General features: G+C 39.6%; 1 protein-coding gene across 1 annotated transcript in view; it reads right to left on the bottom strand.

Annotated features, from left to right (window-relative positions):
• Positions 1 to 12,249, bottom strand: part of STARD9 (StAR related lipid transfer domain containing 9) — a 125,103-nt gene that overhangs the window by 58,816 nt on the left and 54,038 nt on the right. Inside the window, 4 exon segments of the mRNA XM_047738251.1 lie at positions 4,277 to 4,389; positions 6,871 to 6,932; positions 7,022 to 7,054; positions 8,216 to 8,332. Coding sequence (XP_047594207.1) covers positions 4,277 to 4,389; positions 6,871 to 6,932; positions 7,022 to 7,054; positions 8,216 to 8,332 — 325 coding nt within the window.

Below are 12,249 nucleotides of genomic sequence, written 5' to 3'. Positions count from 1 at the left end.
ACAGAAGATAATTCATTGAATAAAATAGACAAGCATGAATCTATACTGACATAAATAAATTGAAAATAAGATGAAGATGGGATAGACACATGATTTCACAGTACTGCCCCACAAACACTTGTTGATTACAAAAGGAGAACAGCAATTCTAGAGTGAAGAAGGCTGTAAGATATCATCTTGAAAATCATGAGTAATGGGACATATCAAAATTGTACACCACTTGATGGTTGTCAAGTTCATGTAAGTTAAAGAGAGACCCAGGAAACTTTCCAGACCAAAGAAATACCCTAACAACATGCAACATGTGAATCTCAAATGAGCAATTATTGGGCTCATTTAAATTTAGAGAAATTTAAATGGGCTCTAAGGATTAGATGGTGGTAACATGCCAAAGTTTATTTCCTGATTTGGGTGATTGTGTTGTAATGATACAGGAGAACATTCTTGTTTGAAGGAATGGAGAGAAAACGCCCTAAAATAATCAGGTGAGATGGGTCATTAGATTGGCAACTCACTCACAAATGGCTCAAGAAAAAAGTTCTTGCAGCTTTTTAAGAAGTTTAATTTGTTTCAATGTTAAAAAACAAAAACTCTTAGAAAACTAGGGAAAGGGGCCCATCGGTGGGTCAGTCAGCTAAGCATCTGCCTTCAACTCAGGGAAACTATTCCAGGGTCCTGGGATAAAGCCCTGCACTGGGCTCCCTGCTCGGCAGGGAGTCTGCTTCTCCCTCTCCCTCTGCACCTCCCTCTATGTTCTCTCTCACTCTCTCAAATAAATAAATATAATCTTTAAAAAAAGAAAACTAGGGGAAAAAAAGAGAATTCCCTTAGTCTGCTATGGCAATGTTTCTCAAAGCTAATCCAAAGACTAAGGCCGGTTCTCAAACTATTATTAGTACATAATGAGATAGATAAAGAAATTTAGCAACTTTTATAACAATGTGACAGAGTGATTTTACATCTTCTGAATTGTAAAAAAATTGGGGGCTTGTAATTAAGATGTCATTTTCATTTTTCTAGTAACTCATCTTTATTTTACTCAAGTGTTAGTTTGCCATAGCTTGGAATTAAAAATCAAAACAAAAAAAACCTGGTCCTTTGCAGGGCACCTAAGTGGCAGTCAGTTAAGTGGCTGACTCTTCATTTCACTCAGGTCATGATCTCAGGGTCCTGGGATCAAGCCCCACATTAGGCTCCACGCTCAGCAGGGAGTGTACTCGAGGATTCTCTCTCCCTCTACCCCATTCCCCACTTGCACACATGCGCACTCTCTCTCAAATAAATACATCTTTAAAAAACAAACAAACAAACCTGATCCTTTGCTACGGACATTTTTACAAGTGTGTGATAAAGAATATTTATTAAAGGGGTACCTGGGGGCGCCTGGATGGCTCAGTGGGTTAAGCCGCTGCCTTTGGCTCAGGTCATGATCTCAGGGTCCTGGGATGGAGCCCCACGTCAGGCTCTCTGCTAGGCAGGGAGCCTGCTTCCCTTCCTCTCTCTCTGCCTGCCTCTCTGCCTACTTGTGATCTCTCTCTTTCTGTCAAATAAATAAATAAAATCTTTTTTAAAAAAGGATATTTATTAAAAACAAACACTATTGCAAACATCATACTTAATGGTATAACATTGAAGTTTTCCCCTGGAAACAAGACTAAATACTGCTAGCACTTCTATTTAATATGGTACCAGAGGTCTTAGTAAGTGTAGAAAGGCAAGGGGAAAAAAGGTTTAAGAAGTTAAAAAAAAAAAATTAAAAAGAAAAAAACTTTTGTGCAGATTGAACACACAGAAAATACAAAAAAAAAAAACAAAAAACCCACAACAACAAAAACTGGGGGCAAGGCAATTACCTACCACCAACATCTCCTGCTCTGTACCTATCCCTTTATGTTAAGATTAAGATCAAGGCAAAAAACATGATATTATCTTTTCTTCATTTAAATGACACCTACAACCACTGGCTTCTCATGTGCTTTGGGCAGGGCTGTGTACATTTCAGATTTCAACTTAACCAGTCATCTAATTAATAAACTTTTTAATGGAAAGTAATAGGCTACCCCCTTCCTTTCCTGTGCTTTAGGCAACTATCAAGTTCTAGCTCACAATTCTGAACTAGAACTCTAAGTTCTCATATTTATTTCCTGGAACACCCTGAATAGTATGGATATCTAGCATGTGCCCAATAAATTCCCATAAAATTGGTTTCAAAGCAGAAACCACTTTCCCACTTAGTAATCATATTCACAGAATATATGAGCCTGAAGATAGAGCTACATAGACACAGATATAGGCAGGCATATAATACAAATAAATGAATGAGAAGGCAAACATTTAAAGAACTAAAAGTTTGCTGTAGGGGTGCTGGGTGGCTCAGTCAGTTAAGCATCCAACTCTTGATTTCAGCTCAGGACATCATCTCAGGGTTGTGAGATCGAACCCCATGTCAAGCTCCATGATCAGCAGGTAATTTGCTTGAGATTCTTTCCCTCTCCCTCTGTTCCTCCCTCCACTTGCACACATGCATGTTCTCTCTCTCAAATAAATAAATAAAATCTTAAAAGAAGAAGTTAATGGCAATGCCATCAGAAGGTGGTAATGGAAGTAATAGCTCAGTGTGACTATTCAGGGTTTTAGCGTCCCAGGACGGTACTTGAGCTCAAGGCTCCTTCACTAAGAAATGCAAGGACTGTTGACCTATATTTGTCATGATTTAAGAAAGTCCAGACCAACTTTCAAAAACATGTAACCCAAAGGACCCAAGAGACCTTTTGCTGGGTAGAATTATTTCCTACCAACCATCCCCCGCCCCCACAAGGGTTTGCTCCATGAAGGTCCAAAAGAGCCCTGAGACTTCAGTCCGGTTCCTATCACTGGCCTTGGGCGTATCACCCAAACTGAATGACCTTGCATAAGTTCCTACCTTCTCTGGGTTTCAAGTACAATGCCAATCAAAGAATCTATAGTCACAGGTCACCTTGATGTTCAGGATTCCATCCCACTGACCCCTTCCTATCCTAGGCAAGGTTCCCAGTTCCAACCCTGCTCCAACTACTGTGTGACTTTGGGAACACCCTGTAGCTTCTTGCAGCTTCATTTTAGCTTCTGTGCAAGGGGGACACTTGGACTACATCTTGGGTCTCCTCTAGTTACTCCCCCTACCACACACACATACATTAAAATAAAATACAAAAGTAAGAAACTTTGACAGCACTGCATCAACTTCTGGTCTGCCCTCAAAGTACCGCTTTACACAAAAATTTATATGCACAGAGTTTTATGAAGTAAACTACTGGCTCCCAGAAAAGTAAATGGTATTTTTTGTTTGTTTCCAGGCTGCTATTCATGATGGAACCTTTGGGAAAAGACACAGGTAGCAGAATCTGTAACTGGCACACTCCATTAGCCATGCCCTGATAAAGAAGAGACCAGCTCTTGATCTTTCGTGTCCATCTCTTTGTTAGGAATTAAATTAGTATATTTCTGAAGGAACAGGAGCATAAAATTCATATGTTGCTCTTTGTAAAGTGGGCTGAAAGGGTAAAAACTTCCTGTACAAAAGAATACAACTGTTCCTACCTCATAGTAAGACCTAGTCTAGTAGGATAAGACAGATAGTACCGAACACCAAATATCAGTAGTTAATAAGGAAGCAGCTCAGACCAGTGTCATGTGTGACAGCTCCTCATCCCCTTATTGCCACCAGTGAGAAAACCACCCTGAAAAGGAGATTAGCTGATCTGAAAATCAGTCCAGGCCCTCTGGACCTGCCACGAAAGACTCCACCTTATTCCATGCCCCTTTCCCCCTCCTTCACTATTCTTTAGACACACTGGCCTCTTTGCAACCACCCAGCCCTTCTCTTAGGGCTCTTGCTCATGCTGCTCCTTCTGTCAGAATCATCCTTCCCCTCAGAATACCATTCTTTACATGATTGGCTCTTGAATCTCCTCAAAGAAGCATTTCATGACCCTGCCATGCAGACAGACTATCTATACTGCCCACTGTTCTTTTCCATCACGACATCTATTTTTTTTTATTAGTCTTTATCACAACTTGTAATTAAGTGTTTATTTTCTGCCTCACCCCCACAAGACTATAAGCCTGCCTATGAGGGCAGGACTGTCTTTTCTTTTACGGTTATTTATCCAACATCTAGTACAATAGGTGGCACATAGCAAGTTTCATTATTTATTTGTTGAATGAATCCATGACCATTAGGAAAGCTTCCCAGAATTCCATTTGGTCTCAGACCTCCAGAACCACAGTGGCTCACCTTGTACATAGGGCCCCATCTCTGGATGCTCTCTGACACGCAGAGTGTAGGACTTCTTCTGATCAGATTGCTTCAGCAGATCCCGTACTCGTTCGTTATAGATTTCCAGGAAACTAGAGACATGTGGAACAAGGCACATAATCAGATTTTGGAAAATGATGACATCTTTTCAAAATTACACTTTAAAGAAGGCAACATAGTTAGATTTGGAAGAAAGTGGGCAAAACACTAAGCCAAGAATCAGAAGGCCCTAATTCTTTTTTTTTTTTTTTTTTTTTAGAGAGAGAGGGAGAGAGAGCGAGCACAGGCAGACAGAATGGCAGGCAGAGGCAGAGGGAGAAGCAGGCTCCCTGCTGAGCAAGGAGCCCAACGTGGGACTCGATCCCAGGACACTGGGATCATGACCTGAGCCGAAGGCAGCTGCTTAACCAACTGAGCCACCCAGGCGTCCCAGAAGGCCCTAATTCTTAACCTAGTTCCACCTCTGACACTCTAAGACGTTGACCATGCCAGGGTTTGCTCTTGAGTCTCTTTCTACGCATGCACAATTGTGTTGCCACATTAGCTGTCATCACTTCACAGTTGTAGGTTTACAAAGTCAGCCTTGATTCAAATTAAGCCTTCAAGAGGCTATTTCAGCATAGTTGTGGGTTATACTGCCACCAGTCTATACCTTGATCAGACCACAGAGTTTAAGGCTTGTTTCTTAAGTGATTTTCAAACATCATCTACGACCTCTCAGTGCTCTGTGAAGGCATCTCAAGAGCCACTGCTAAGCAATGAGGAAAGCCAAATGAGAAAGATTCTGGTCCCCACCCCTAATTTAAGTAGGAGAGATCTCATTTTACCTGTTTCATACAATGGGACTTTAAGATATGCTCTATCTTATAGGTACCTGCTGGTATTTAATTCCTTTTTAAAATAATAACATAGCTAGAATTCTTGATTACAATCAGCAAAAATTTTGTTAAGAAAACAAACTTCTGGGCGCCTGGGTGGCTCAGTGAGTTAAGCCGCTGCCTTCGGCTCAGGTCATGATCTCAGGGTCCTGGGATCGAGTCCCGCATCGGGTTCTCTGCTTGGCAGAGATCCTGCTTCCCTCTCTCTCTCTCTGCCTGCCTCTCCATCTACTTGTGATCTCTCTCTGTCAAATAAATAAATAAAATCTTTAAAAAAAAAAAAAAAGAAAACAAACTTCTCACAGAAAGGTCTTCCTCATCAGAACACAGATGTTTGCCTATGAAGCCAGCGGCCATTAAAAAAGGCTCCACCTCAGATGAACTCTATGCACTCTTCTTTTATTTTTATTTTTATTAAATCTTTTTTTTTAAGATTTTATTTATTTATTTGACAGAGAGAGATCACAAGCAGGCAGAGAGGCAGGCAGAGAGAGAGAGAAAGAAAGAGGCTCCCCACTGAGCAGAGAGCCCAAGGCAGGACTCAATCCCAGGACCCTGAGATCACGACCTGAGCCGAAGGCAGAGGCTTTAACCCACTGAGCCACCCAGGCCACCTTGCACTCTTCTTTTAAATTGTTTCTCCTTCTTTCTCGGAATTGGAAACAGGAAGCCCAGATGTCTCTCAGAATAGTGATTCCCAGATTTCAGGGACAATAAAACATTTAATATACAGGTACATGTTTACACACACAGGCACACACACACACACACACACAAAGGCCTACAAATATTTACTTCACAAACTTAAAAAAAAATGTACAGATACTGTTTACTATCATTTAATTTCTTAAAAGGGATTTATTCATTTTGGGGTTATGAAAATGTTCTGGAATTAGATAGTAAGGTGATTGAACAACCTTGTAAATATAAAGAAAAACACTGAAAAATATATACTTCAAAAGCATGAAGTTTATGGTATATGAATTATATTTCATGTGGTTTTTTTTTTAAGATTTTATTTATTTATTTGATAGAGATCACAAGTAGGCAGAGAGGCTGGCAGAGAGAGAGGGGGAAGCAGGCTCCCCGCCGAGCAGAGAGCCTGATGCGGGGCTCGATCCCCGGACCCTGCGATCATGACCTATGCTGAAGGCAGAGGCTTACCCCACTGAGCCACCCAGGTGCCCCATACATTTCATGTTTTTTTAAAAAGGACACTGAATCCCAAAAAAAAAAAAAAAAATAGAAAAAATTAAGGGTAATTGGGCAGCTGGTAACCTTGCACTAACATTTTCACTATAGACTGGTTAAAACTTCACATTGGAGTAACCAGCACTGTCTCAGAACTAGAGCTTAGAAACAACTGACCCAAAGAACAATGCAGAGGGAGCTGGAAGAGAAATTCCAAAAGCTAGTAGTAAATTGTAAGGAAAGTGAAGAAAAGTAAAATAGACAGCCAGGGCAAGCTGATCCACATGAAACACCCGTTTGTTAAGTGTAGGGATAGGAATTAAGTTTCCTACAACCCAAAGATCTAAGTATGTTTCTCATCTCCCTATACTGCAAAATATTTCTTCTGTGGCTTTTCTCCCTTCCTCTGGATGACTCTTGATGCAAAGAGAGGACAGCTGAACATGCTAGAATTTGGAGTGGAAATGGAAATATTTTAGGCCCCAGAGCCTGAAAGATTCTTACCTTATTTTTATCCGACAAGAGGAAGGCAGTGGGGCATAGTCCTTCTCCCTGATGAAGAGACCCTGCACAAACCAGAGGGTTGGAGTTTCAATGAAGGGAGTGTACAAAGAAGGTCTACTTTGAGAGGATCTACTTAAAATAGAGTCTATACCTCACATATCCGTGGCGTCAGCCCAACAGAAGCCTGGTGAACAGAAGAAAGGAAAGCATTACTGTTCATGCACAGAAAAACTCTCCCCCAACACCCAGAAACCAAGGTTGGCAGGGAATGGGCACATGGGCTTCCTGCGCTAGCCTCTTCACTTTTAGGGAGTTTCACTGGTGGTATGTAGAAGACTATTTGCCTGGCTCTCAGGAGATACTCAGGAGGGAGGCAAGTACCAGCTGAGAGGCAGATTATTACCATAAGAAGGAAGAGAGGAGAGGCTAACAAATCCAGGTACCTGCTTTCACACAATAAAGGTTACATCCTTCTTGGATAAACCAATTTACCACTGTGGTCCCTTCTGAAAACTTTCTATCCCTATATACACAGGAGAACTAGAGTACATGGGTGTTTAAAATACACATTTAGGGAAAAGCAGCTTCTTTTTTCATCTTGGGTCCACTGCTAATTTGTATGTAGGTTAAAGTTTTTACACCCCTGGTTTAATGGACATTTTCTTCTTTCTTCAAATATATAAAAGCACACTAAACATGGACATAGTAAGCAACGAGCTGAGCACAAAATACAGATAATCTTTTGGGAGAAAAGTGTCACAGAGAATGTCCCTGGGTAGTGTTATTTGTCACCTGCCACACCAGTTCAACTCACCAAGATACTTCTAAACATAAAACAAAGAGGTATGCTTAAGGACCTCTACCTTCTCAATTCTCCATGACAAAGTAAGGCTCTCATAAGTCCTCCACACTTTTTAAGTCTCCAACCCAGTAGGTAGTTCTCCTGCTTCTTTCCAATGCTCAGATCTAACACACATAGCCCCATTTCTGCATAGCCCTAAGCAACACTTCAGATTCAGTCTGGGGCTTGTGTTAAAAAGCTTCAAGTGATGAACTTGGAAATAATATGAGAAATGCAAAACGACTGACAAGGTCAGCTTCATCAAAGGGAGTCATGTAATTCTAAGGTTCTTCAAGGTTTAATAAAGAGGGGCTAATTATTCAAAGTTCATCTTTCAACTAAAGGGCCGAGAAACCCATTCTTAATACAAAAGGGAGCCCATTAAATCTTATTAAAGTTCAATAATTACTAAATTCGCACTCTTTCTCTCAGTAACAAAAACAGTGTGAGATTCAGGCTTTCTGTGGCAATAGAAAGAGATCATATTCCAATACCAATACTCACTGGGGTCCCCAGCATGGTGTATGTCTTCCCAGAGCCTGTCTGCCCATAGGCAAAAAGGCAGATGTTGTAGCCTTTAGCAGCTCCAGACAATACTTCAGTTCCCAAATCCTGGAAAACCTGTCACAACGAAAGTAGAAAGCACATCAATGTAGTTCTTCCCATACCAGATTAAGGAACCATATCATTTTAAAATTTATAATGTCTAGCATTGTGCCTGGCATACAGTAAGCACTTTAAAATATATTTGAATGAATACATTTTCCTTAGCAATCTTTTTTCTGAAACTGAATTGATTCTTGAGATACTATAGGGAATTTATAGTCACCTGTGTTTGAAACACTTTATTTTTAGATTAAAAATAACCCAAGGTTTAGTTGGAAGAACATGCGACACTAGATCTGAGGGTCATGAGTTCAAGCCCCACATTGGGTATAGAGATAATTAAAATAAAGAAAATTTTTAAAAACTTAAAAAATGAACAAATAACCCTGAGTAGTGATGTATGGAATTGATGAATCACTATACTGTACACCTGAAACTAATAAAACACTGTATGTCAACTAACTGGAGTTAAAAACTTAAAAAAAAAATCCAGAGTTGTACTGACACTTTATTTTAAATTGAAATTCAATTAATTAACAAATAGTGTATTACTAGTTTTAGAGGTAGAGTTCCGTGATTCATCAGTTGCATATAACACCCAGTGCTCATTACATCACATGCCATCCTTAATGCCCATCACCCAATTAATCCATCCCCCCACCTGTCTTCCTTCTGGCAACCCTCAGTTTGTGTCCTATAATCAAGAGTCTCTTATGGGGGCTCAGTCAGTTAAGCATCTGCCTTCAGCTCAGGACATGTTCCCAGGGTCCTGGAATCGAGCCCAGTGTCAGGTTCTCTGCTCAGTGGGGAGGCTGCTTCTCCCTTTCCTTATGTCTGCCACTCCCCCTGCTTGCGTACGTGTTATCTCTGTCAAACAAATAAATAAAATATTTTTTAAAAAAGAAGTCTCAGGGCACCTGGGTGGCTCAGTTGGTTGAGGGACTGCCTTCGGCTCAGGTCATGATCCCAGAGTCCCAGGATCAAGTCCCACATTGGGCTCCCAGCTCCACGGGGAGTCCACTTCTCTCTCTGACCTTCTCAGCTCTCATGCTCTCTCCTCTCTCTCTCTCAAACAAATAAATAAAATCTTTAAAAAAAAAAAAAGAAAAAAAGAAGTCTCATGGTTTGTCTCCCAAGGTTGACATAAGGTTAACACCATTTATGGCTCTATTGACCCAGCCTCTCTCCAAACTTGTGGTAATCTGTATAGAGAACCAGAGAGAGAGACAAACCATAAGAGACTCTTAATCTTAATCTTGCTGGAGGAGAGGGGGGTGGAAGGGATGGGGTGGGTATGTGCTATGGTGAGTGCTGTGAATTGTGTAAGACTGATAAATCACAGACCTGTACCCTTGAAACAAATAATACATTATATGTTAATTTAAAAAATCCAACAACACATTGCTATAATTATTTTTATATCATTTCAAATCTTTCAGAGAAGGTATATATTTATACAGTTTGTTATATTAACTATATTAACAGTTTCTTAAATGTTTTTTGCACTGCATTAACATGTAGAAGTCCAAAGAGATTTTTTTTTTGTTGTTTGTAGATTCAGGATACTGATTTAAAATGTCCATTATAGACAAAAAATGGAGAACTATCTGATAATGTGTTACATTAGTACACTGTTAAATAAAATTATTTGCTAAAATTAAAAAATGAGAAAAGCAGGGCTGGAGCTTGTTATTTAAAGAGAGAGCATTCATGTAAAATATATAACTTAATGGTGCCTGGAGTTGGGGAAAGTGCTTAAGATTATTTCTCTTCCTCTAAACAGCTACCTATAGTTTAATCACTAAGAACATGTTTTGGAACTTTCTAGGTTCCAAGCCTGGCTCCTTAGGGAGGTAACCTTACCTCAGTTTCCTCACCTAGAAGACACTACTTCAAAAACTAATGATGCTTGGGGGCGCCTGGGTGGCTCAGTGGGTTAAGCCACTGCCTTCGGCTCAGGTCATGATCCCAGGTCCTGGGTTCAAGCCCCGCATCGGGCTTTCTGCTCAGCGGGGAGCCTGCTTCCTCCTCTCTCTCTGCCTGCCTCTCTGCCTACTTGTGATTTCTCTCTGTCAAATAAATAAATAAAATCTTTAAAAAAAAAAAAAAAAACTAATGATGCCTTATATAGTGACTAACATAACAAAAAAGTAAAAAAAAAAAAAAAAAAAGAAAGAAAGAAAGAAATAGAGTTTTTTAAAAAGCACCTAAAACTCACTGGGTTTTTGAGAGGATTAATTGTTCTAATATATGGAAAGCATTTAGAACAATGTTTGGAACAAAGTGAGCACTAATTAAAGTTTTTCTTGTTATTACACTTTTTTCCCACTTTTCTGTATAAGAACTACTCAGTCATCTTTCTTTCTGATATCCTCATCTATTTTAAAAAGAGCTATGTACTTATTTTGGAAAATAGACACCTGAATACAGATACCATAGTTAATACTTCCCAACTTCACAGATAACTTTTGAAAAACTTCTATTTTCTATCCTACTAAAAATTTATTTCCAAAAACACTTTCATAAACCATTAAAGTAATAAATCTTTAAAACTCTTCATATCTTGAAGGTTTTTGCTAGAGCCTAGGGATTATTATTTCCTACCTATAATATGAAAATCATGTCATTTATAGGAGGTTACCTATCCAACAAAATATATTAAGTTCTTGGCCCCTAATACTTTTCCACAGAAAGTCTTCATATATTTTTCTTCTGGTTTCTCTTTTGTTTTCTATTGAGGTATATTTGACATAACACTATATTATTTTCAGGTATACAATATATTATTTAATCTGATATTTATACGTATTCCACAATGATCACAAGTCATTAACATAGATCAGCATACAAAGCTACCAACTTTTTTCTTTTTAAAGATTTTATTTATTTGAGAGAGAGTGAGAGAGAGCATGAGCGAGGAGAAGGTCAGAGAGAGAAGCAGACTCCCCGTGGAGCCGGGAGCCCGATGCGGGACTCGATCCCGGGACTCCAGGATCATGACCTGAGCCGAAAGCAGTCGTCCAACCAACTGAGCCACCCAGGCGTCCCCAAAGCTACCAACTTTTTTAAAATCATGATAAGAACTTTGAAGACCACTCTCCTGGCGGCTTTCAAATATGCAATATAGGGACAACTGGGTGGCTCAATTGGTTAAGCATCTGCCTTCAGCCCAGGTCAGGATCCCAGTGTCCTGGGATTGAGTCCTACTGTGGGCTTCTTGCTCAGTGGAGAGCCTGCTTCTCCCTCTGCCTGCTCTGCCGGCTACTCCCCCTGTTTTTGCTCTCTGACAAATAAATAAATAAAATCATTTGAAAAATATGCAATACAGTATTATTAACTATAGTCACTATGCTGTCAATTACATCACCATTACTTATTCACTTTATAACTGGAAATGTGTAGCTTTGACCCACACAGTTCTATTATAAAATGAAGTTGCTATTATAAAGAAATACTTACCAGTTTTTAATTTATCTAAAGGAATATTTGTGAGAAAATGGCTTTAAATTCTATGATGTATTTTGTTTAAATTAATATTAAATATTACTTATTTCTCTTGACCTATAAATTCTTTGTTAAAATAAAAGGATTCAACTAGGGTGCCTGGGTGGCTCAGTGGTTTAAAGCCTCTGCCTTCAGCTCAGGTCATGATCCCAGGGTCCTGGGATCGAGACCCGCATCGGGCTCTCTGCTCGGCAGGGAGCCTGCTTCCTCCTCTCTCTCAGCCTGCCTCTCTGCCTACTTGTGATCTCTCTCTCTCTGTCAAATAAATAAATAAAATCTTAAAAAAAAAAAAAGGATTCAACTAGAAAACTTTTTTCCTTTTAGTAAAACTGCTGTCTATTTTGTGTGTGTGTGTTATGTTAGTCACCGTACAATACATCATTATGTAAAACTGGTATCTAATTCAGTAACAGATACCATCTTTACTC

This window comes from Lutra lutra, chromosome 7, assembly GCF_902655055.1.
Source record: "Lutra lutra chromosome 7, mLutLut1.2, whole genome shotgun sequence".
Lineage (NCBI taxonomy): Eukaryota > Metazoa > Chordata > Mammalia > Carnivora > Mustelidae > Lutra > Lutra lutra.
This window is presented reverse-complemented; position numbering and strand designations above follow the sequence as displayed.